Consider the following 27,527-nt stretch of genomic DNA (forward strand, 5'->3'; position numbering starts at 1 on the left):
TAGAAACCAAAATATAATAATGAATAGTCAGCATGGATTTCAAAAGGGAAAGTCTTGCTTGACCAACCTCATTGAATTCTTTGCACCGGTAATAGAGAGCATAGACAAGGGTATTGTAGTAAATGTAATTTATCTAGATTTCCAAAAGGCCTTCATTAAGGTACCACATAATAGACTAATGAATAAGGTCAGAGAATGTGGAGTCAGGAGACAAGTAGCAGAATGGATAGTTAGCTGGCTGCAAGACAGAAAGCGGAGAGTAGGTGTAAAGGGTAGTTAATCAAAGTGGCAGGAGGTGGGTAGTGGTGTTCCACAAGAATCAGTGCTGGGACCACTGTTGTTCACAATTTATATTGACGATTTATACTTTGGAATCAAAAACACAATTTCTAAATTTGTGGATGACACCAAATGCAGGGGGGATAGGCAATAGAGGAGGGCAGCACTTTCTATTTTTATTTCAGATTTCCAGCATTTGCAGTTTTGTTTTATTTGTACCAACATTATTTGCTTTAGCTAAGAGTATTTCCCTCTGATTTTTGAAAATGTTTTCTTTACTGTGAGATTTATCTGATCTGAACTAGGGGATAAATTTTAACTGCTTAGTTACTTTTCCAGCTCTCCAGTACAAACTGGATCATATTGCACTTCTTTGTCTTCTCAGATTTGCTAACTGCCTGTCAGTGGTCCTTTCATTAGTAAGGTGAACTTTGCCCAGCCGTTTCCAGTCACTGGAGATTTCGAGCAGGTGTTGGCTGAAGCCATGGTCAGTGACGATCACAACAGAATAAACAACCACTTAGAATCAGCTGCACCACTGCCAGAAATAACAGTGATACGTCCTTACTACACAGTATAAATGCACACGAGGCCCATGCTTGAGAGAAGGTCAGTCTGTGACCTGTCCTTTATTCCTTAGCACTCAAGTGATGAAGGTGGGTGGAGCTTCCCCTTTTATACCTGAAGGTCCAGGTTAGGAGTGTCTCCCACCTAGTGGTCAGTGTTTTCACGGTGTACAACTTAGGTCAGATTATACATGGGTTACAATGCTGGTTGAATACATGACATCACCTCCCCCCCCAAAGTCTTATTTGGATCACAGGTTGAGTCTCTCTGGTGGTTTACGCTCTCTTGTAGAGCGCCTGAGTTGGGGCTCCGGTTGTTGGCCGCTGGTCTGAGTGTCTGCTGTTTGCAGTGCCTCAGGCCTGTCCGGACTGCCCACAGTGACTGGGCTCTCCTCCCTTTGGTTCCGGTGTTCAGTCACCTGTGGTGGAGTGAACTCCATATCGTGTTCTTCCTCTGCTTCTTCTATGGGGTTGCTGAACCTCCTTTTTGTTTGATCCACATGTTTGCGGCAGATTTGTCCATTGGTAAGTTTAACTACCAGAATCCTATTTCCCTCTTTGGCAACCACAGTGCCTGCGAGCCATTTGGGCCCTGCAGCGTAGTTGAGGACAAAAACAGGATCATTTACATCAATACATCGCGCCCTCGCACTCCTGTCATGGTAGTGATATTGTGACTGGCGCCTGCTCTCGACAAGTTCTTTCATGGTGGGGTGTATAAGGGATAATCGGGTGTGGAGCGTCCTTTTCATTAGTAGCTCTGTGGGTGGAACCCCTGTGAGCGAGTGTGGTCGGGATCTATAGGCCAACAGGAGGCGTGATAAGCGGGTTTGTAGGGAATCCCCTTGGAATCTGAGCATCCCCTGTTTGATTATCTACACTGCTCGTTCTGCCTGGCCGTTTGAGGCCGGCTTGAACGGTGCCGTTCTAACATGGTTAATTCCATTGCCTGCCATGAAGTCCTGGAATTCAGTGCTTGTGAAGCACGGGCCATTGTCGCTGACCAAGATGTCTGGTAGACCGTGGGCGGCGAACATTGCCCGCAGACTTTCTACCGTGGCAGAGGATGTGCTTGAATTTAAAATGTCACACTCGATCCATTTGGAGTAGGCGTCTACTACAACCAAAAACATTTTCCCCATGAAAGGACCTGCGTAGTCCACATGGATGCGTGACCAAGGCTTGGCGGGTCCTGGACAAATTTGACTCATTATTTCAACCCGGCATTGGCACTTTCATGGGGGCCAAGGTAGTGATTCACATAAACCCGGAAGCCAGACCAGTACACCACAAGGCCAGAGCGGTGCCGTGCGTGATGCGAGAAAAGATAGAAGGTGAATTGGACCGCCTGTTGAGGGAAGGCATCATCTCGCCAGTCGAATTCAGTGACTGGGCGAGCCCGATTGTGCCGGTGCTCAAGGCGGATGGGTCGGTCAGGATATGTGGCGATTACAAGGCCACCATCAATCGGGTGTCACTCCAAGACCAGTACTGGCTACCGAGAGCGGAGGACCTCTTTGCGACGCTATCCGGTGGCAAACCTTTTTCAAAATTGGACCTGACCTCAGCTTACATGACCCAGGAGCTGCCGAGTGAGTTGAAGAAGCTGACCACCATCCACAGAGGAAATTGCATTGACATCGCCCCATTTCCAGTTCATGACAGCAAGCCAACTCTTCCCCAGTAGTGCGGGACCATCCCCGGGACAATCCAGAGTGGCAACCTGTTCTCCGAATCTTTGTGGGTCACGTCTACCGTGGCGCTGCCTAGCACCGGAATGATCTGCTTTGTGTAAGTCCGTAGCTGTGCGTCAATCGGCGATAATTTTGGCCTCCTGGCCTTGGATGCCCACAACTTTTCGAACTGTTTGATACCCATCAGGGACTGGCTAGCACCCGTGTCTAACTCCATTGATACTGGGATGCCATTGAGGAGCACTTTCATCATTATCGGTGGCGTCCTGGTGTATGAACTGTATACGTGCTCCACATGAAGTCGCTGAACTTCAGCTTCCAGCGATTTCCCCCAGTGTCCATTTCTGCAATTTCTGCAGGTATTTTGCTCATCTCTGCAAACTCCGGCTGAATGTATGCCTCCATGCCTCCAGCATGAGTTGCGGTTTGAAACAAAAGGTCCCTTGCCAGTCGATCGTCCCTGACTGCCCCTGTTATTGTCCTTGAGTGCACCATTAACAGGTGTTGATGGCCCCATTACTGGCCGCATTGTCCCTTGCAATGGCGTGAATCACTGTTCAGCTTGCCATTGTCTCTGTCGAACCCCCCCTCTGGGTTCGACTACATGTTGGGGCATGCCTGACTGCACTTGTCTGCCTGGAAAACTGTGTGCTGCTTTAACAATGTTGAATCTCTGTCCCAACCATTCCTTAACACAGTACCTCTCGTCTGTTCTGCTAGTGGCCACACTCGCGTGGTCTAAATCCCAGTTTCTTGTCGCCATTGATACGTCCTTACTACACAGTATAAATGCACACGAGGCCCATGCTTGAGAGAAGGTCAGTCTGTGATCTGTCCTTTATTCCTTAGCACTCAAGTGATGAAGGTGGGTGAAGCTTCCCCTTTTATACCTGAAGGTCCAGGTTAGGAGTGTCTCCCACCTAGTGGTCAGTGTTCTCACGGTGTACAACTTAGGTCAGTTTATACATGGGTTACAATGTTGGTTGAATACATGACAAACAGGATAAGTAATTTTCTGAGGGGTGGATCAGGATGTACTAACGTGTTCAGAAACCTACCTGGTGTCGAAAACACCTGCAGAGCAGGAAGAACCGCGCCTGCTTCTGCGTTGCTATGGTTTCACTTGGGAATAGGCAGTACCTGTGCCTATGCTCCATTAGCTTCAGTGAAAGGAGGAGGGGAAAGAACCCAGCATCGGCTCTGCTTACAGGCTGGCCTTCGATGAAAATTTGGTAATCTAAGTTAAATATTAACCAGCAGTTTCAACGTTTTGTCTTCCATTACACTCATCGGCAAGTGCAGGAACAGTTTTGCAGACGACAATGGTAAGCTTGGGTATTTTTTTTTTAATCTCAAAATGTTTAACCTCTGGTCATTGTCTATTTTTACCACAAGTGTTGCAATGACTTTCGATACAGTGCGTGCATATAGCTGAAGTTTTTATGAAATGGGTGAAGCAAAAGGAGGAGAAACTGGCAACAATATGTGCTGTAACTTGAAAAAAAGCCGGAGCTTTTGGCTCCATTTTAGCCTCCCTCACGGCTCGGCAAAACACATTTGCTTGTGTTAAGAACACCGGTGTAAAGTTTAAAGGCCCAAAGTCCTCATCCAAAATATTTGGTAAGCACATATAAAAATAGGTTCATCAAAAGCCTGGTTGAGAAAATGTGCCATTATGTAGTTTAAACATTGCTTGGCTGCCACTTCAATCCCTCTACCCGCTCCCAAACCGAGGCATTAGTGATTCTTTGCAGTTTAGCTATTCTTCTCATAAACACCAACTGAATCACAATTTATTCCACTTCTGTTGTAATGCTATAAACATCAAACTCAACAACCGTTATTGTTCCATCGTTTTTTGTATCAGGAATTGTATTCTTTACCCAGTGTTACTCTCTTCTTTCCTCTTCTCCTGAAGTTGCTACTTTATGCTGGGCATGATTCCGCAGTCAGTGGCAGCCCTTCAGGACTTTGTCCAAGTGGCAGTCAATGTTGGCAGGCTGTTTGACCATTAGAAGGATCACATTCTTCCCTGAGTCTGTTCTCACCTCAACTCCACACATGCTTTCCAGCAAGAATGACTAAGTAGCACGCAGGAGCAGGAACTGTGGCTAATTTGTTTTCTTTACCTAGCCCTGGGGACATTGGTGCCACTTGTAGTGCATCCCCTCCCCCACACAATGCCCAGCTGAGACCAGCGAGGTCACCACAGACTCGGGATTGACGCGAAGACGGTTCTGATCTGTATGACCTAGTACCTCGCTACACGGTGAAATTATCACAAAGGCAGAGGGGCGGATTGGGGGTCGAACTTTTCTTTATTTGTGACAAATCTAATTTCCTGTAGACTACTTAGATCTCTTAAAAAGATATTTTAAAAGTCATAACTGTAAAATTTGTTTAAAAAGTAAAGGTGAGATTTTTCAATCATAGACACAAATCACACCAGAATCATAAACCTGGTTAAAAGCAGGAAGCTGCATCGGTCACATAGACCACAGGGGAGGTCAGGTGACATTAATGTGTTCTTCGTTCTGATCTCCTTTCTCTCTTTCTTTCTTTATGTAATTTTGTTCTCTATTTCTCTTTGTTTATTCGCAGCACGATTTATAAGTGTCCATAACGGAAATGAAAACCCTATAATTAAAAGTGTAGCTCTATGTACTTTTAATAGAGGGCTTTGAATATGACTGAATGCTACGATATCCCAGTCTCCAAGCTGATCTCTTGCCTTTTGTCACTCTCTGTAATGTATTTGCTTCATTGGTTCTTTGCTTAAGAATTCATAGCAACACATTGCTATTAAGAACTAGTTGGTTTATTAACAAAGGTTTAACAATCACACGACACATTACCAGTTCATCCACTAGGCTCACAACTGCATACCTCATCGTGGATGACCTAGACCCAACTGGCTGGGGTTTTATTGAGTCTTGTGAACACGTGCTAGTCAAAGTAGGAATCGCAGGATAGCTCAGATGAATACGTGGCTTGAGCAGTGGTGCAGCAGGGAGGGATTCAAATCCTGGGGCATTGGAACCGGTTCTGGGGGAGGTGGGACCAGTACAAACCGGACGGTCTGCACCTAGGCAGGACCGGAACCAATGTCCAAGGAGGAGTGTTTGCTAGTGCTGTTGGGGAGGAGTTAAACTAATATGGCAGGGGGATGTGAACCATTGCAGGAAGACAGAGAGAAACAAAATGGAGACAGAAGCAAAAGACAGAAAGGAGATGAGTAAAAGTGGAGGGCAGTGAAACCCAAGGCAAAAAACAAAAAGGGCCACGGTACAGCAAAATTCTAAAGGGTCAAAGTGTAATAAAAAGGCAAGCCTGAAGGCTCTGGGCCTCAATGCGAGGAGTATTCGGAATAAGGTGGATGAATTAACTGTGCAGATAGCATTTAACGGATACGATGTGGTTGGCATCACAGAGACATGGTTCCAGGGTGATCAAGGCTGGGAACACAACATCCAAGGGTATTCAACATTTAGGAGGGATAGACAGAAAGGAAAAGGAGGTGGGGTGGCGTTGCTGGTTAAAGAGGAAATTAATGCAATTGTAAGGAAAGACATTAGCTTGGATGATGTGGAATCAGTATGGGTGGAGCTATGGAATGCCAAGGGGCAGAAAACGCTAGTGGGAGTTGTGTACAGACCTCCAAACACTAGTAGTGATGTTGGGGAGGGCATCAAACAAGAAATTAGGGGTGCATGCAATAAAGGTGCAGCAGTTATCATGGGTGACTTTAATATGCATATGGATTGGGCTAACCAAACTGGAAACAATACGGTGGAGGAGGATTTCTTGGAGTGCATAAGGGATGGTTTTCTAGACCAATATGTTGAGGAACCAACTAGGGGGGAGGCCATCTTAGACTGGGTGTTGTGTAATGAGAGAGGATTAATTAACAATCTCGTTGTGCGAGGCCCCTTGGGGAAGAGTGACCATAATATGGTGGAATTCTACATTAGGATGGAGAATGAAACAGTTAATTCAGAGACCATGGCCCAGAACTTAAAGAAGGGTAACTTTGAAGGAATTGGCTAGGATAGATTGGCAAATGATACTTAAGAGGTTGACAGTGGATGGGCAATGGCAGACATTTAGAGACCGCATGGATGAACTACAACAATTGTACATCCCTGTCTGGCGTAAAAATAAAAAAGAGAAGGTGGCTCAATCATGGCTATCAAGGGAAATCAGGGATTGTATTAAAGCCAAGGAAGTGGTATACAAATTGGCCAGAAATAGCAGCGAACCCGGGGACTGGGAAAAATTTAGAACTCAGCAGAGGAGGACAAAGGGTTTGATTAGGGCAGGGAAAATAGAGTACGAGAGGAAGCTTGCAGGGAATATTAAAAAGGATTGCAAAAGCTTCTATAGATATGTAAAGAGAAAAAGGTTAGTAAAGACAAATGTAGGTCCCCTCCAGTCAGAATCAGGGGAAGTCATAACTGGGAACAAAGAAATGGCAGACCAATTGAACAAGTACTTTGGTTCGGTATTCACTAAGGAGGACACAAACAACCTTCCGGATATAAAAGGGGTCAGAGGGTCTAGTAAGAAGGAGGAACTGAGGGAAATCCTTATTAGTCAAGAAATTGTGTTGGGGAAATTGATGGGATTGAAGGCCAATAAATGATGGTCTACATCCCAGAGTACTTAAGGAGGTGGCCTTGGAAATAGCAGATGCATTGACAGTCATTTTCCAACATTCCATAGGCTCTGGATCAGTTCTTATGGAGTGGAGGGTAGCCATGTAACCCCACTTTTTAAAAAAGGAGGGAGAGAGAAAACAGGGAATTATAGGCCGGTCAGCCTGACATCGGTAGTGGGTAAAATGATGGAATCAATTATTAAGGATGTCATAGCAGCGCATTTGGAAAGAGATGATATGATAGGTGACAGGATTGGTCCACGTCAGCATGGATTTATGAAAGGGAAATCATGCTTGACAAATCTTCTGGAATTTTTTGAGGATGTTTCCAGTAGCGTGGACAAAGGAGAACCAGTTGATGTGGTGTATTTGGACTTTCAGAAGGCTTTCGACAAGGTCCCACACATGAGATTAATGTGGAAAGTTAAAGCACATGGGATTGGGGGTAGTGTGCTGATGTGGATTGAGAACTGGTTGGCAGACAGGAAGCAAAGAGTAGGAGTAAATGGGTACTTTTCAGAATGGCAGACAGTGACTAGTGGGGTACCGCAAGGTTCTGTGCTGGGGCCCCAGCTGTTTACACTGTACATTAATGATTTAGACGAGGGGATTAAATGTAGTATCTCCAAATTTGCGGATGACACTAAGCTGGGTGGCAGTGTGAACTGCGTGGAGGATGCTATGAGGCTGCAGAGTGACATGGATAGGTTAGGTGAGTGAGCAAATGCATGGCAGATGAAATATAATGTGGATAAATGTGAGGTTATCCACTTTGGTGGTAAAAACAGAGAGACAGACTATTATCTGAATGGTGACAGATTAGGAAAAGGGGAGGTGCAACAAGAGCTGGGTGTCATGGTACATCAGTCATTGAAGGTTGGCATGCAGGTACAGCAGGCAGTTAAGAAAGCAAATGGCATGTTGGCCTTTATAGCGAGAGGATTTGAGTACAAGGGCAGGGAGGTGTTACTACAGTTGTACAGGGCCTTGGTGAGGCCACATCTTGCATATTGTGTACAGCTTTGGTCTCCTAATCTGAGGAAGGACATTCTTGCTATTGAGGGAGTGCAGCGAAGGTTCACCAGACTGATGCCCGGGATGACAGGACTGACATATGAAGAAAGACTGGATGAGAGAGGATCTCATAGAAACATATACAATTCTGACGGGATTGGACAGGTTTCATGCAGGAAGAATATTCCCAATGTTGGGGAAGTCCAGAACCAGGGGTCACAGTCTAAGGATAAGGGGTAAGCCATTTAGGACCGAGATGAGGAGAAACTTCTTCATTCAGAGAGTTGTGAGCATGTGGAATTCTCTACCACAGAAAGTTGTTGAGGCCAGTTCATTGGATATATTCAAAAGGGAGTTAGATGTGGCCCTTACGGCTAAAGGGATCAAGGGGTATGGAGAGAAAGCAGGAATAGCGTACTGAAGTGCATGATCAGCCATGATCATATTGAATGGTGGTGCAGGCTTGAAGGGCTGAATGGCCTACTCCTGCACCTATTTTCTATGTTTCTATGTTCAGTTTGACATCATTTACATCATTGCTTTGTGTGTTTGTAAACAAGAAAACAAAAATTATTTGGCAAACACTTCTTCAGTAAGATTTTATCTCATAAAGCCAGTGTCTATCGGTCCACCTTTCTTCTCTAAATATTGGCATCAGTCAACATAAACCAAGTACCAGGGGTTTGGGTGGATTAAACAATTGTGAAATGTATGAAACCGCTTCAGTCTGTTTGCGGTTGAAAGTAAATGGATTCAGAACTTCAGAAGTCTATTATCGATTTCTTTCTTTGATTTTGTTTTAACCCCTGTTTACCCACTCACCATTTCCCTGCCAAGAACGTTGGTGCCTAATCTCACCCCAGACCCTCTGCAGTTGATCTGATGGTTAGGAAGAAAGCAGTGGCCATGGACTCACTCATGCTTGCTCACCACTTTTCTTGTTTTTTTCCTACACCAATCAAGAAGTGCTTAACTTTTTCCCAATCCCTCCTTTTAATGACACTGTTGGTAACAGTAACTATCTGCTTGAGGAATTGTGGATATGAGCCTGTAACCTCGAAACAATGTGCTTTGTCACTGAGCTTCCTTTCATTAGCAGTAATGTAATCATACCCTTTGCTCGTATACCACTGCCCATAAGATATCCTATATCCTAAATTCCAACCTGACATTGATCCTATTTATACTCATGCATAACCTGCTGACTGACTTGAATTATTGATTTAACTTCCAGTAAAGTGACATCACCTAATTCATGATCTGATCAGATGAAGATCTGTTTCCAATTAAAAATTATATATACCGGTATATATTTTGAAATCCTTAATCTAAGAAAGAAATTGCACTTTACATATCTTCAGGACATATTGAAGTGCTTTACAGCCAAGGATTTAGTTTTGAAGTGCAGTCACTGTTATACAGACATATAGGGCAGCCAATTTGCACACAGCAATGTCCCACAGATGGCAAATTAAATAAATAGTCAGTTATTATTTTTATAGTGGAGGATTGAATGTTGGCCAATACACTAGGAGAACTCTCCTGCTCATCTTTGAAAAATGACTATCTTTTACACCTACTCGAAGATGGAATCGGGGTTTTACTTAACGTTTCATCCGAAAGATGGCAGTCCTGACAATGCAGCACTCCCACAGAATTGCACAGAAGTGCCAGCCTAGATTATGTGCTCAAATTCTGAAGCGGAGTTTGAACCCACAACCTTTTGACCCAGCAGCAAGAGTGCTGGCAAATGAGCCAAGAAGTTACATAATTCAAAAACAATACAGTATTGTACATGCACACAGTCTGAAATCCCAGCACTCATTTAATCTCTAAACCAGGCAACTAGGCTGTGCTTGAAATTTTAAATTGGTTAATAACTCTATTAGCATATCAAACTGAGAAATTTTATGCAAATGTATTAAATATTCGTACACTAAATTTCAGACAATGCACCGCCAAATACAGAGAAAAAATGACGGCAGCCACTCTTCTACCTGCTGCCAATGGGTCCCGTGGCAGCTGCCATTTTTGGATGGCCAGCAGCACTGCCGATATCGGCATTTGCCAAAATTATATAGATGATGTAGAGCGTGACGTCAGTGAGTGTGCAACGCTCACTTGATGTCCAATCTGCGATTTTCGATTTTGCCACTCCACTTACCATCATGTCTTAAATGTAACCAGCTGAGCAAGCATTGACAAGCCGGAGGAAGACTCCAGCAGTTGTATTTAAAGGGATCACCAGCAACAACTTGCACCCAACATGTTTCTGCAGTTTGACTGGCTCTGTGCAACTTTCTGCAACTCCAGCAGTTTTATTAACCTCTTGCAAGGTTTTATGGTAACAGGGAGTGTTGTTGCAAGTGGAGAATACCTTCATTATTATTTAAAGGCTCTGCTCACAGGAAGAGGGCCAGGATGGCTCTCAACAGGTGGCCTTACCCATCTTGGGTCTTATGATAGCACTACTCTTATATCCACTTAAGCGAGGAGCAGTATATTAGGAGGCTCCGCTTCACCAAAGAGTTCGTCACAGAACTCTGCTACCTCCTGCAACCAGACCTGCAGTCTGAGAGCAGTGTGACCACAGCTCCCTGAGTGGCAGTCAAAGTCACCATGGCCCTTAATTTCTTCGCCAGCAGATCTTTCCAGTTTGAGGCAGGAGACATAGCTAACATCTCACAGCTCGCCATATATCGCTGCATCTGGGAGGTCACTGAAGCTCCCTTAACCAGAAGAAGCATCTACATGTTCATCTCTCTCTGAGCAGAGAGAAGCAGGATGAGCATGCATGTGGCTTTGTCAGGATAGCGGGCTTCTCCATGGTGCAGGGCGTCATTGACTGCACCCATGTGGCTTTGCGAGCGCCACATAATAATCCTGAGATCTTGTGTATCCGCAAAGGCTACCACGCACTTAATGTGCAGTTGGTGTGCGATCATGCCCAGCACTTCCTGATAGTCAATGCCCACTATTATGGATGCCTTTATCCTGCGTCAGTTTGGTGTGCCAGCAATCTTTCAGCCACCACATAAAACTCGAGGGTGGCTACTTGGAGACAAGGGCTATCCGCTCTGCACCTGGCTGATGACTCTCCTCTGCAACCCCAATACTCATGCCCAGCACTCATATGATGAGAGCTTTGCTTCCACCAGGAACATCATCGAGCAGCCCATCGGCCTACTGAAGCAAAGGTTTCACTGAGGGCCACCAAAAAAGATTCCAAACAAAATTAATAAATCAGACTTTCTGCGCTCACCAGCCCCAGGATCCTCAGGGCTTTGATATTTAATTGTTTAATGGTACAATAGGAAACTTAAACAATGTGTCAATAATGACAATAAGCAAGACTAGTAATGACAAACTCTCAAATTGAAACAGAAAGAAATACGTGTATAATGGGTTGCCAATTTATTGTTTCAACTTCTTTCAAATTCAGCAACTCAACTGGGGCAGATTCACAGCAGTGAACCTATCAACTTTTTCCAGTCATTGAATGCCAAGTGCAAATTGCAGAATTTCCCCATTTCCTTCCACTAATATATGAACAGAATGTTTTTTTTTAATTCAGTGTGGTGTTGCTAGGAGAAGGTACCCTGGGAGTGACAAGTCCAGTTACAACTGTGACATACACAAGTGTTTGGGGCAATATTCCAAGATAACCTGATTATAAAATCATAGATAGTATAGCATAGACCAAGATCATTCAGCCCATTGGGTCTATACCAAACTGGTTTATTCTGGACAGTTTGGTGACCTAGTTGTGTGCAAATAGCTACTCCAGATTTACCTGTGCCATCAACAATTATTGTTGGTCACTGCTTTTAAAAAAAGATTTCAGTGTGATAGAAGCCCCATTTAATGTTAAAAATAGCAGCATTAATCGGTTTGAATATTTGAATATTTGTAACAGCTTGGCTCAGTTGGTAGCACCCTGTGTATTTGTCACCTCTGTGTCAGAAGCTAAGCTGTTCAAACCTCACTTGGTTGGAGGTGCCGTGTCAGATGGGACATTACACCGTCTAGCTGCTCATGTGGACATAAAAATGATCTTTGCACTATCTGAAGAAGGACAAAGAGTTCTCTTGATGTCCTACCCAATAAGTGTGGATTAATTAAGGAAAGCCAGCAAGGATTTGTTAAAGGCAGATCGTGTTGAACTAACTTGATCGAGTTTTTTGATGAAATAACAGAGAGGGTTGATGAGGACAATGCGGTTGATGTGGTGTACATGGACTTCCAAAAGATGTTTGATAAAAGCCACATTAAAAGCCCTTTTATTCCATGGGCTCCAAAATTGAAGCCCATGGAATAAAAGGGACAGTGGTGAATACAAAATTGGATAAGTGACAGGAAACAGAATAGTGGTGAACAGTGGTTTTTCAGACTGGAGACAGGTGTACAGTGGTGTTCTACAAGGGTCGGTACGAGGGCCACTGCTTTTCTTCATATATATTAATGACTTAGACTTGGGTGTACAGGACACAATTTCAAACTTTGCAGATGACACAAAACTTGGAAGTAGGGTGAATAGTGAGGAGGATAGACTTCAAGAAGACATGGACAAGCTGGTGAAATGAGCGGACATGTGGCAGATAAAATTTAACGCAGAAAAGTGCTAAGTGGTACATTTTGGTAGGAAGAATGAGGAGAGGCAATATAAACTAATGGGTACAATTCTAAATGGGCTGCACAAAGAGAGAAACCTAGGGATATATCTGCACAAATTGTTGAAGGTGGCAGGGCAGTTTGAGAAAGCAGTTAAAAAAGCATACGGGATCCTGGGCTTCATAAATAGAGGCATAGAGTACAAAAGCAAAGAAGTTATGATGAACCTTCATAAAACACTGATTTGCCCAAACTGGAGTATTGTGTCCAATTCTGGGCACTGCACTTTAGGAAGGATGTGAAGGCCTTAGAGAGGGTGCAGTAAAGATTTACAAGAATGGTTCCAGGGATGAGGGACTTCAGTTATGTGGATAGACTGGAAAAGCTGGGGTTGTTCTTAGAGCAGAGAAGGTCGAGAGGAGATTTGATAGAGGTGTTCAAAATCATGAGAGATCTGGACAGTGTAGAGAGAGAGAAACTGTTCCCATTGGCAGAAGGGTCGACAACCAGAGGGCACAGATTTAAGATGATTGGCAAAAAAAAACAAAGACAATATGAAGAAAACTATTTTAAGCAATGAGTGGTTAGGATCTGGAATACACTGCCTGAAAGGGTGGCGAAGGGACTTGGTTAAGTACCTGAAGGAAATAAGATTGCAGGGCTACGGGGAAAGGGCAGGGAAGTGGGATGAGCTGAAGAGCTGGCACAGACTCGACAGGCTGAATGGCCTCCTCCTGTGCTGTAACCACACTTATGATTCTATGATTTACATTGTACCCTCAGCCAACACCATCATAAAAAAGATTATAGAAACATAGAAAATATGTGCAGGAGTAGGCCATTCGGCCCTTCGAGCCTGCACCACCATTCAATATGATCATGGCTGATCATGCAACTTCAGTACCCCATTCCTGCTTTCTCTCCATACCCCTTGATCTCTTTAGCCGTGAGGGCCACATCTAACTCCCTTTTGAATATATCTAACAAACTGGCCCCAACAACTTTCTGTGGTAGAGAATTCCACATGCCCACAACTCTCTGAGTGAAGAAGTTTCTCCTCATCTCGAACCTGAATGGCTTATCCCTTATCCTTAGACTGTGACCCCTGGTTCTGGACTTCTCCAACATTGGGAACATTCTTCCTGCATCTAACCTGTCAGTCCTGTCAGAATTTTATATGTTTCTATGATATCCCCTCTCATTCTTCTAAATTCCATTGAATACAAGCCTAGTCGATCCAGTCTTTCTTCATATGTCAGTCCTGTCATCCCGGGAATCAGTCTGGTGAACCTTCGCTGCACTTCCTCCATAGCAAGAATGTCCTTCCTCAGATTAGGAGGCCAAAACTGTACACAATATTCAAGATGTGGCCTTACCAAGGACCTGTACAACTGTAGTAAGACTCCCTGCTCCTATACTCAAATCCTCTCGCTATGAAGGCCAACATGCCATTTGCCTTCTTCACCGCCTGCTGCACCTGTATGCCAACCTTCAATGACTGATGTACCATGACACCCAGGCCTCGTTGCACCTCCCCCTTTACCAATCTGACACCATTCAGATAATCAGCCCTCCTGTTTTTACCACCAAAATGGATAACCTCACTTTTATCCACATTATACTGCATCTGCCATATATTTGTTCACTCACCTAACCTGTCCAAGTCACCCTGCAACCTCTTAGCATCCGCCTCATAGCTTAGTGTCATCTGCAAACTTGGAGATATTACATTCAATTCCCTCATCTAAATCATTAATTTATATTGTAAATGTATCTGGTTATTCATCTCATTTGCTGTTCATGGAACCTTACTGTGCACTAATTGGCTGCTGTGCTTGTTTATATAACAGTGACTACACTTCAAAAGTAATTGATTGTTCAGCTGCCTCTGTTACGTCCCTCCCCTGCTCTCACCCTGAACTCACATCTTTCTCTGGTTTCTCTCCTATCTCCTCGCATGCCCTCTCCAAGCCAATCTTGTCCATGAGACCCACCTCGTGCTCCCTTGACCCTATTCCCACCACACTGCTGACCACCCAATTTTCGTTCCTGGCCCCCGTGTTGGCTCATATTGTTAATGGTTCTCTCTCCTCAGGTACTGTCCCTCTCCCCTTCAAATATTCCACTCCTCAAAAATCCCACCCTTGAGCACTCTGTCCTTGCAAACTACTGCCCCATCACCAACCTCCCATTTATTGCAAAGTTCTTTGGCGCCTCCCAAATCCATGTTCGAGCCCGTCCAATCAGGTTTCCACTCTGGCACATTACTGCCACACTCTTATCAAAGTCACAAATTACATCCTATGTGACAGTGGCCAGGGTAAACTATCCCTCCTCATCTGTCTCGCTCTGTCTACAGCCTTTGACATGATTGACCACACAGTCCTCTTCCAACTCCTCTCCCATCTCATCCAGCTGGATAGGACTGCCCATGCCTGGTTCCGTGCGATCCAGTCGTAGCCAGAGAATCACCTGCAATGGCTTCTCTCTCCGCTCCCACACTGTTATCTCTGGATCAATGTTATCCGTAATTTTTTTTGTGTGCACGGCCGCTTTAAGGGGCGGCACGACCCACTTACAGTTTTGCACATGCGCTAACTTTAACATTGCAAAAGTCGGTCCCAGCTACATGGCCAAGCAGCTTATAGGGAACAATGTTCTGGAGTACCCCAAGGATCAATCCTTCGTCCCCCCTGTTGTGTTCAAAATAAAGTAATGCAACTGAGTACTGCAGACGTGAGTAAATGTGACCTTAGTTCCTTTATTCTACATCCAGAGTGTTCGTACAGCATGGGAGGCCTGCTTATATACAGTGGGATCCCTTGGGACTCCAACAGCTACACCCTCTGGTGGCGGTATAATACTGGTTACATAGAGTTGCATACATAACATCACTCCCTCCCAAAGTCAATAGTACACTTATTTACAGGGTGAGACAATCTGGGGCCTTTTGCTCCCTAATCGATCGTCTCGGTACAAATGCTGGTGTAGGTGAGTTGTTTGGTTCTTCGCTGGGCTGCTATGCAGCTGGCCTTGCTGGGCTGCTGGGAATGGTGAGTTCAGCTTCGTTGTCAACCGTGATGTCGGTTGCCACTTGTATGTGTGTCGGAAGGTCAAAGTTGGTGGTGTCCTCTTCGGGTTGCTCGTGGCTGTCTGTGAATTTGAAACATAGAAACATAGAAAATAGGTGCAGAAGTAGGCGATTCGGCCCTTCGAGCCTGCACCACCATTCAATAAGATCATGGCTGATCATTTCCTCAGTACCCCTTTCCTGCTTTCTCACCATACCCCTTGATCCCTTTAGCCATATCTAACTCCCTCTTGAATATATCCAATGAACTAGCATCAACAACTCTCTGCAGTAGGGAATTCCACAGGTGAACAACTCTCTGAGTGAAGAAGTTTCTCCTCAGTCCTAAATGGCCTACTCCTTATCCTAAGACAGGGTCCCCTGATTCTGGACTTCCCCAACATCAGGAACATTCTACCCGCATCTAACCTGTCCCGTCCCGTCAGAATCTTATATGTTTTTATGAGATACCCTCTCATCCTTCTAAACTCCAATGTATAAAGGCCCAGTTGATCCAGTCTCCTCATATGTCAGTCCTGCCATTACGGGAATCAGTCTGGTGAACCTTCGCTGCACTCCCTCAATAGCAAGAACATCCTTTCTCAGATTAGGAGACCAAAACTGAACACAATATTCCAGGTGAGGCCGTACCAAGGCCCTGTACAACTGCAGTAAGACCTCCCTGCTCCTATACTCAAATCCCCGAGCTATGAAGGCCAACATACCATTTGCCTCTTCACCACCTGCTGTATCTGTGTGCCAACTTTCAGTGACTGATGAACCATGAGAACCAGGTCTCATTGCACCTCCCCTTTTCCTAATCTGCTGCCATTCAGATAATATTCTGTCTTTGCGTTTTTGCCACCAAAGTGGATAACCTCACACTTATCCACATTATACTGCATCTGCCATCCATTTGCCCACTCACCTAACCTGTCCAAGTCACCCTGCAGCCTCCTAGCATCCCCCTCACAGCTCACATCGCCACCCAGTTTAGTGTCATCTGCAAACTTGGAGATATTACACTCAAATCCTTCATCCAAATCATTGATGTATATTGTAAAGAGCTGGGGTCCCAGCACTGAGCCCTGCGGCACTCCACTAGTTATTGCCTGCCATTTTGAAAAGGACCCGTTTATCCCGACTCTCTCTTCCTGTCTGCCAACCAGTTCTCTATCCACATCAGTATATTACCCCCAATACCATGTGCTTTGATTTTGCACACTAATCTCTTGTGTGGGACCTTGTCAAAAGCCTTTTGAAAGTCCAAATACACCACATCCACTGGTTCTCCCTTGTCCACTCTTCTGGAATTTTTTGAGGATGTAACTAGAAGATTTGTCAAGCATGATTTCCCCTTCATGAATCCATGCTGACGTGGACCAATCCTGTCACTGCTTTCCAAATGCACTGCTATTTCATCCTTAATAATTGATTCCAACATTTTCCCCACTACTGATGTCAGGCTAACCGGTCCATATTTACCCAGTCTTTCTCCCTCCCTTTTTAACAAGTGGTATTACATTAGCTACTCTCCAGTCCATAGGAACTGATCCAGAGTTGATAGACTGTTGGAAAATGATCACCAATGCATCCATTATTTCTAGGGCCACTTCCTTAAGTACTCTGGGATGCAGACTATCAGGCCCTGGAAATTTATCGGCTTTCAATCCCATCAATTTTCCTAACAGAATTTCCCGCCTAATAAGGATATCCTTCAGTTCCTCCTTCTCACTAGACCCTCGGTCCTCTAGTACTTCTGGAAGGTTATTTGTGTCTTCCTTCGTGAAGACAGAACCAAAGTATTTGTTCAATTGGTCTGCCATTTCTTTGTTCACTAATATTTTTCTCTTCACATATCAATAGAAGCTTTTGCAGTCAGTTTTTATGTCCCCGGCAAGCTTCTTCTCGTACTCCAGTTTCCCCCTTTTACTTAAACCCTTTGTCCTCCTCTGCTGAATTCTAAATTTCTCCCAGTCCTCAGGTTTGTTGCTTTTTCTGGCCAATTTATATGCCTCTTCCTTGGATTTAACACTATTCTTAATTTCCCTTGTTAGCCACGGTTGAGCCACCTTCCCCGTTTTATTTTTACTCCAGATAGGGATGTACAATTGCTGAAGTTCATCCATGTGATCTTTAAATGTTTGCCATTGCCTATCCACCGTCAACCCTTTAAGTATCATTCGCCAGTCTATTCTGGGCAATTCACGCCTCAAACCATCCAAGTTACCTTTCCTTAAGTTCAGGACCCTAGTTTCTGAATTAACTGTGTCATTCTCCATCTTAATAAAGAATTCTACCATGTTATGGTCACTCTTCCCCAAGGGGCCTCGCACAACAAGATTGCTAATTAGTCCTTTCTCATTACACATCACCTAGTCTAGGATGGTCAGCTCCCTAGTTGGTTCCTCGACATATTGATCTAGAAAACCATCCCTAATACACTCCAGGAAGTCCTCCTCCACTGCATAGCTACCAGTTTGGTTAGCCCAATCAATATGTAAATTAAAGTCACCCATGATAACTGCTGTACCTTTATTCCATGAATCCCTAATTTCTTGTTTGATGCTGTCCCCAACCTTACTGTTTGGTGCTCTGTCCACAATTCCCACTAGCATTTTCTGCCCCTTGGTGTTCTGTAGCTCCACCCATACCGATTCCACATCATCCAAGCTAATGTCCTTTCTTACTATTGTATTAAATTCCTCTTTAACCAGCAATGCCACCCCGCCTCCTTTTCCTTTCTGTCTATCCTTCCTAAATGTTGATTACCCCTGGATGTTGAGTTCCCAGCCTTGGTCACCCTGGAGCCATGTCCCCGTGATGCCAATTACATCATACCCGTTAACTGCTATCTGCGCAGTTAAGTCATCCACCTTATTCCGAATACTCCTCGCATTGAGGCACAGAGCATTTAGGCTTGTCTTTCTAACACACTTTGCCCCTTTTAGACTTTTGCTGTAATGTGGCCCTTTTTGCTTTTTGCCTTAGGTTTCTCTGCCCTCCACTTTTACTTTTACTTCTTTCTATCTTTTGCTTCTGCCCCCAATCAGCTTCCCCCTGTCTCCCTGCATAGGTTTCCATCCCCCTGCCATATTAGTTTAACTCCTCCCCAACAGCACTAGCAAACGCTCCCCCTAGGACATCGGTTCCGATCCTGCCCAGGTGCAGACTGTCCGGTTTGTATTGGTCCCACCTCCCCCAGAACCAGTTCCAATGTCCCAGGAATTTGAAGCCCTCCCTTATGCACCACTCCTCAAGCCACATATTCATCTGAGCTTTCCTGCAATTCCTACTCTGACTAGCACGTGGCACTGGTAGCACGTGATTACTACTTTTGAGGTCCTACTTTTTAATTTAGCTCATAGTTCCCTAAATTCGTCTTGTAGGACCTCACCCCGTTTTTTACCTATATCGTTGGTACTTATATGCACCACGACAACTGGCTGTTCACCCTCCCTTTTCAGAATGTCCTGCACCCGCTCCGAGTCATCCTTGACCCTTGCACCAGGGAGGCAACATATCATCCTGGAGTCTCGGTTGTGGCCGCAGAAACGTCTATCTATTCCCTTTACAATTGAATCCCCTATCACTATAGCTCTCCCACTCTTTTTCCTGCCCTCCTGTGCAGCAGAACCAGCCACGGTGCCATGAACTTGGCTGTTGCTGCCCTCCCCTGATGAGTCATTCCCCTCAACAGTACCCAAAGCAGTGTATCTGTTTTTCAGGGGGATGACCGCAGGGGACTGCTGCACTACCTTCCTTGTACTGCTCTTCCTGTTGGTCATCCATTCCCTATCTGACTGTGTACCCTTTACCTGCGGAATTGCAGTTTGGTTTGGTCCAAATGCTTTCTGCAAGTTAGTCCATTTGCGAGTTTGACCTGAAACACCCTACTCCCTTCTTTGGCTATGACCATGCCAACAAGCCATTTGGGACCATGTCCATAGTTGAGTGCAAATACAGGGTTATTGACTTCAATATCGCGTGACAAATTTGCGCGATCATGGTACATGCTTTGTTGATGCCGCCTGTCCTCGACATGATCATGGAGATCAGGGTGGACAAGAGAGAGCCTTGTTTTGAGCGCCCTTTTCATGAGCAGCTCGGCTGGGGGAACCCCGGTGAGCGAGTGGGGTCATGCGGTAGCTGAGCAGGACTCGGGACAGGCGGGTCTGCAGGGAGCCTTCCAGCACATGTTTCAAGCTTTGCTTGATGGTTTGGACTGCCCGTTCTGCCTGGCCATTGGATGCGGGCTTGAACGGGGCAGATGTAACGCGCTTGATCCTTTTGTGGGTCATGAATTCCTTGAATTCAGCATTGGTGAAGCATGGCCCATTGTCGCTGACAAGGACGTCAGGCAGGCCATGCATGGCAAACATGGCTCGTAGGCTTTCGATAGTGGCAGTGGACTTGCTTACAGACATTATTACACACTCAATGCATTTTGAAAAAGCATCCACAACAACCAAAAACATTTTGCCTAGAAACGGGCCAGCAAAGTCCACGTGGATCCGAGACCATGGTTTGGAGGGCCATGACCATACACTTAGCGGTGCCTCCCTGGGTGCATTGCTCAGTTGAGAGCAAGTGTTGCATTGGCGCACGCAAGACTCCAAATCTGAGTCGATGCCGGGCCACCACACATGGGATCTGGCTATAGCTTTCATCATTACTATGCCTGGATGGGTACTGTGTACGTCGCATATGAACATTTCCCTGCCCTTCTTAGGCAAAACCACACGATTACCCCACAAAAGACAGTCCGCCTGAATGGACATTTCGTCTTTGTGTCACTGGAACGGCCTGATCTCTTCATGCAATTCCGCTGGGACACTGGACCAGCTCCCATGGAGGACACAGTTTTTTACCAGGGACAGAAGGGGATCCTGGCTAGTCCAGGTCCTGATCTGGCGGGCTGTAACGGGTGACTTTTCATTTTCAAATGCATCCATCACCAAGAGCAAGTCTGCAGGCTGTGCCATTTCCACCTCGGTGGTGGGCAATGGTAGCCGACAGAGCATCAGCGCAGTTCTCTGTGCCTGGTCTGTAGCGGGTTACATAGTTATACGCAGACAGCGTGAGCGCCCATCTTTGGATGCGAGCAGAGGCATTGGTATTAATCCCTTTGCTCTCTGAGAATAGTGATATCAGCGGCTTATAGTCAGTTTCTAACTCAAACTTAAGACCAAACAGATACTGATGCATTTTTGTTACCCTGTAAACGCATGCCAGAGCTTCTTTTTCAATCATGCTGTAGGCCCTTTTGGCCTTGGACAAACTCCTGGATGCATAGGCGACCGGTTGCAATGTTCCTGATTCGTTTGCTTGTTGTAACACACACCCGACCCCGTACGAAGATGCATCACAAGCTAGCACTAAGCGTTTACATGGGTTATACAGGACAAGCAGTTTGTTGGAACATAACAGATTGCTGGCTTTCTCAAAAGCAGCCTCTTGTGATTTCCCCCGTACCGAGTCATCTCCCTTGCGTAGCAACACATGTAGAGGTTCTAGCAAGGTGCTAAACTCAGATAGGAAATTACCAAAATAATTGAGGAGTCCCAGGAACAACCGCAGCTCTGTCACGTTCTGTGGTCTCGGCGTGTTCTTGATAGCCTCCGTCTTGGCATCAGTGGGTCTGAAGCCGTCTGCCGCGATTTTTCTCCCTAAGAACTCGACCTCTGGTGCCAGGAAAACATACTTCGGGTGTTTCAACCTGAGCCCCACATGATCTAGCCGACTTAACACCTCTTCTAGGTTCTTCAAGTGTTCGATGGTGTCCCAACCTGTGATCAATATGTCGTCCTGGAAAACCATGGTGCGCGGAAACAACTTTAGCAGGCTCTCCATGTTCCTTTGAAAAATAGACGCGACCATTCGAATCCCAAACGGGCATCTATTGTAGATGAACAGACCTTTGTGCGTGTTGATGTAGGTGAGGCCTTTCAAAGATTCCGCCAGCTCCTGCGTCATGCAGGCCGAGGTCAGGTCCAACTTGATGAACTTCTTTCCTTCTGCCGGGGTCGCAAATAGGTCATCTGCCTTGGGTAGCGGGTACTGGTCCTGCAGCGAAAAACAGTTAATCGTTACTTTATAGTCCCCACATATTCTGAGCGTGCCATCGCCCTTGAGAACTGGAACAATCAGACTGGCCCACTCGTTGAACTCAACCGGCGCGATGATGCCTTCTCGCTGTAGCCTGTCCAGCTCGATCTCCATTTTCTCTCACATCATGTATGGCACCACATGTGCCTTGTGGTGGATGGGTCGTGTACCGGGAACCAAGTGGATCTGCACCTTCGCTCCCGAGAAACTTTCGATGCCTGGCTCAAACAACGACGGGAACTTGCTCAGAACCTGGGCACATGAGGCATCGTTGACGGACGAGAGCGCTCGGATGTCGTCCCAGTTCCAGCAGATTTTCCCCAGCCAGCTTCTGTCGAACAGTGTGAGGCCATCTCCTGGTGCAATCCATAGTGGGAGTTCGTGCACTGCTCCATCATAGGAGACTTTTACTGCTGCATTGCCAATTACAGGGATCAGCTCTTTAGTGTAAGTTCTCAGCTTGGTATGAATGGGCCTAAGCTTGGGCCTGTGTGCCTTGTAGCACCACAGCCTGTCAAAGGCCTTTTTGCTCATGATAGACTGACTCGCACCCGTGTCCAGTTCCATGGATACTGGAATTCCATCCAGTTCGACTTTAACATGATCGGTGAACATTTCGTGGTGAAGGTGTGTACCCCGTACACTTCTGCCGCCTCAGTTCGAGTCTCTAGTTCAGTTTGATCCGCCTTCGTCGGTCTTCCTCTGCAACGTGGTGGTTTGCAGGGTTTGCAGCTCGTCTGCACATTCGCTGGAGGTGTCCCATTGTTCCACAGCCTTTGCACGCATAGTGTTTGAAGCGGCATTGATGGGCTCGATGATCACCTCTGCAGCGCCAACAAGGTGTTAATTGCCTCGCATTAACGTTTGATGGCGGACTCTGGGTCATCTAAGGTCGCGCATGTGTATCTGTAAAGCATGAACTCCAATGTTCTGCCACCAGGGAACGCATCCCCTGAAGTCTCAAAGGATCCCAGCATCCCTTGGGAGCAATGTATACAAACCGGCCCCTAAGGCCTGTTCCTCACTCTGGAGTGTCTTAATAAAGACTGAGGTCACTGTTACTTTAACCTCCCTGTGTGCAGCCTCATCAGTGTTAGGAACACAATAACTGGCGACGAGTATACGAATCCAACGCAAAGATGCAGCAAACAGAAAACTGTGGGCATCCTGGAGAAGTTCTCGGAGGGTGAGGACTGGGAAGCCTATGTCGAATGGCTCGACCAGTACTTTGTATCCAACGAGCTGGACGGAGAAGGAAGCGCTGCAAAAAGGAGAGCGGTCCTCCTCACGGTCTGCGGGGCACCGACCTACAGCCTCATGAAGAATCTTCTGGCTCCAGTGAACCCCACAGATAAGTTGTATGAGGAGCTGTGTACACTGGTTCGGGAGCATCTTAACCTGAGGGAGAGCATGCTGATGGCGAGGTATCGGTTCTACACATGCCAGCGATCTGAAGGTCAGGAAGTGGCGAGCTATGTTGTCGAGCTAAGGTGACTTGCAGGTCAGTGTGAGTTTGATGAGCATCTGCTCCAGGTAGCCAGACATTTTTTGTACTGGGCATTGACCACGAGACCATCGGACGAAAACATTTGACTGTAGAGACACCGACCCTCAGTAAGGCCATTGTGATAGCACAGGCGTTTATGTCCACCAGTGATAACACCAAACAAATCTCTTAGCACACAAATGCTAACAATGTTCATAAATTAACTGGAACTGTGTTTGCGAGCAGAAATGTACAGAACAGAAACCACGAGTTTGCAACTGCCAGCAGGCCTCAGGTGACCCAGATGACTCAGAGTCCGCAACAAAACATGAATGCAAGGCAATTCACACCTTGTTGGCGTTGTGGAGGCTTCCATTCAGCCTATTCATGCCATTTCAAAGAGTATGTTTGCAAGAGCTGTGGAACAATGGGGCACCTCCAACGAGCTTGCAGATGAGCTGCAAGCTCTGCAAAACCTGCTAACCACCACGTGGCAGAGGAAGATCGGTCATTGGTGGATCAAAGCAATTTCGAGCCTGAGAGAGAGTAGGCAGATGGTGAAGTACACTGGGTGCACACATTTTCAACGAAGTGTCCACCTATAATGCTAAATGTAAAATTGAATGGCTTACCCGTAGCCATGGAACTGGACACTGGCGCTAGCCAATCCATCATGAGTAAAAGGATGTTTGACCAGCCCTGAGCCCCATCCACACGAAACTGAGAACATACACCAAAGAGCTCATCACTGTCCTGGGCAGCGCCATTGTCAAGGTCATCTACGGTGCATGAACTGCCACCATGGATTGTCCCGGGCGATGGCCCCACACTGCTTGGAAGGAGCTGGCTGGGCAAAATCCGCTGGAACTGGGATGACATCTGAGCGCTATCACATGTCGATGAGGTCTCATGTACCCAGGTTCTTAACAAATTTCCTTCCCTTTTTGAGCCAGGCATTGGAAACTTTTCCGGGGCGAAGGTGCGGATCCATTTGGTCCCAGAGGCATGATCCATTCACCACAAGGCGCGAGCGGTACCTCACATGATGAGGGAGAGAGTGGAAATCGAGCTGGACAGGCTGCAACACGAGGGCATCATCTCCCCAGTGGAATTCAGCGAGTGGGCCAGCCCGATTGTTCCAGTACTCAAGTGATGGCACGGTCAGGATTTGCGGTGATTTATAAAGTAACTGTTAATCGTTTCTCGCTACAGGACCAATACCCGCTACCTAAGGCAGACGACCTATTTGTGACGCTGGCTGAAGGCAAAACGTTCACCAAGCTCGACCTGACTTCGGCCGACATGACGCAGGAGCTGGAGGAGTCTTCGAAGGGCCTCACCTGCATCAACACGCACAAGGGACTGTTCACCTACAACAGATACCCATTTGGAATTCGGTTGGCTGCAGCGGTCTTCCAGAGAAACATGGAGAGCCTACTCTAGTCGGTACCACACACGGTGGTCTTTCAGGACAACATATTGGTCACGGGTCAGGACACCGACGAGCGCCTACAAAACCTGGAGGAGGTCCTCCAGCGACTGGATCGCGTAGGGCTGCGGCTGAAGAGGTCGAACTACGTCTTCATGGCAACAGAAGTGGAGTTTTTGGGGAGAAAGATCGCGGAGGATGGCATTCGGACCACAGACGCCAAGACCGAGGCTATCAGGAACGCGCTCAGGCCACAGAACGTCACGGAGCTGCAGTCGTTCTGGGACTCCAACTATTTTGGTAACTTCCTACCGGGGCTAAGCACCCTCTTAGAGCCCCTACATGTGTTATTGCGTAAAGGTGAGAACTGGGTATGGAGAGAAAAACCAAATAATTGCTTTTGAGAAAGCCAGAAACATTTTATGCTCCAACAAGCAGCTTGTGTTGTATAACCCGTGTAAAAGACTTGTGCTAGCATGTGATACGGAGCCGGGTGTGTATTACAACAAGATAACATTGCGGGGAAGTTGCAACCTGTCGCTTATGCCTCCAGGAGCTTGTCTATGGCCGAGAGAGCCTACAGCATGATTGAGAAAGAGGCATTAGCGTGTGTGTTTGAGGTAAAGAAAATGCATCAGTACCTGTTTGGCCTCAAATCCCTGTTCGCTGAAAACAAGGGGATAAATACTAATGCCTCAGCCCACATACAAAGGTGGGCACTCGCACTATCGGCGTATAACTATACCACCCGCCACAGACCAGGCACCGAGAACTGTGTGGATGCTCTGTCGACTACCATTGTCCATCACGGGGGTGGAAATGACTCAACCTGCAAACTTGTTGATGTTGGCGTAACCCGCAGACTTGTTGATGGTCATGGAAGCGTTCGAAAATGATAAATCACCTGTCACGGCCCACCAGATTAGGACTTGGACCAACTAAGATCCTCTGCTGTCCCGAGTAAAAAACTGTGTACTGCATGGGAGCTGGGCCAGCATCCCCATTGAAATGCAAGAGCTAATCAAGCCATTCCAGCGGCGAAAGGATGAGCTGTCCATTCAGGCAGACTGCCTGTTGTGGGGTAACCGCGTAGTGCTACCCAAAAAGAGCAGGGAGACATTCATCTCGGATCTCCACAGCACACACCCGGGTATAGTAATGATGAAAGCGATAGCCAGATCCCACGTGTGGTGGCCCGGTATCGACTCTGAATTTGAGACCTGTGTATGGCAATGCAGCGTGTGTGCTCAGTTGAGCATCGCGTCCAGAGAGGCACCACTAAGTTTGTGGTCCTGGCCCTCCAGACCATGGTCGAGGATCCATGTCGACTATGCGGGCCCGTTTCTCGGTAAAATATTCCTGATGGAGGTGGATGCTTTTTCAAAATGGATTGAATGGGAAATAATGTCGGGAAGCACCGCCACCGTCACCATTGAAAGCCTGAGGTCCATGTTTGCCACCCACGGCCTGCCTGACATACTGGTCAGTGACAATTGGCCATGTTTCACCAGTGCCGAATTTAAAGAATTCATGACCTGCAAACTTATCACCTCGGCCCCGTTTAAACCAGCCTCCAATGGGCAGACAGAGCGGGCAGTACAAACAATCAAACAGAGCCTTAAACGAGTCACAGAAGGCTCACTCCAAACCCGTTTGTCCAGTGTACCGCACGAGACCCCACTTGCTCATAGGGGTGCCCCCGGCTGAGCTACTCATGAAAAGGACACTTAAAACCAGACTCTCGCTGGTTCACCCCAACCTGCATGATCAGGTAGAGAGCAGGCGTCAGCAACAAAATGTAAACGATGGTCGCGCCACTTTGTCATGGGAAATTGATCTGAATGACCCTGTGCATGTGCTAAACTATGGACATGGTCCCAAGTGGATCGCAGGCATGGTGATAGCTAAAGAAGGGAGTAGGGTGATTGTAGTCAAACTAGACAATGGACAAATTTGCAGAAAGCACCTGGATCAAACGAGGCTGCGGTTCACAGACTCCCCTGAACAACCCACAGCAGATACCACCTTTTTCGAGCCCACAACACACACCCAAAGGATCAACGACAGCACCCCGGACCAGGAAATGGAACCCATCACGCCCAACAGCCCAGCAAGGCCAGGCTCATCCTGCAGGGCCAACAACACGCCAGCTCAGCGAGGGCACAGCCAACACACCAAAACAGACATTTGTACTGAGGCGGTCCACCAGGGAAAGAAAGGCTCCCGACCGCCTCACCTCATAAATAGTTTTCACTTTGACTTTGGTGAGGGAGTGATGTTGTGTATCTGTAAAGCATGCACTTCCATGTTCCGCCACCAGGGAGCACATCCCCTGAAGTCCCAAGGGATTCCAGCATCCCTTGGGAGCACTGTATGTAAACCAGCCCCTAAGGCCTGTTCCTCACTCTGGAGTGTCTTAATAAAGACTGAGGTCACTGTTACTTTAACCTCCCTGTGTGCAGTCTCATCTGTGTTAGGAACACAATAGCACAGCGACAGGCATGTACGTTCTGCCATATGCATTCCTGCCTGAAAACGACGTTACTTTGTGTACAGTACTTGCCGAAACTTCTTTATGCTGCGAAATTTATTTGGTGTTGTCGCTGGTGGACA

At 46.4% G+C, this 27,527-nt stretch overlaps 1 protein-coding gene across 1 annotated transcript in view; it reads left to right on the forward strand.

The window, feature by feature from the left end:
* The first annotated feature begins 3,801 nt into the window (after positions 1-3,801).
* Positions 3,802-27,527, forward strand: part of LOC139233172 (vesicle-associated membrane protein 8) — a 55,035-nt gene continuing 31,309 nt past the window's right edge. The window contains exon 1 of the mRNA XM_070863779.1: positions 3,802-3,864. Coding sequence (XP_070719880.1) covers positions 3,862-3,864 — 3 coding nt within the window. The 5' untranslated portion in view covers positions 3,802-3,861. The remainder of the gene's footprint in view (positions 3,865-27,527) is intronic.

This window comes from Pristiophorus japonicus, chromosome 2 (genome assembly GCF_044704955.1).
Source record: "Pristiophorus japonicus isolate sPriJap1 chromosome 2, sPriJap1.hap1, whole genome shotgun sequence".
Taxonomy (NCBI): Eukaryota; Metazoa; Chordata; class Chondrichthyes; family Pristiophoridae; genus Pristiophorus; species Pristiophorus japonicus.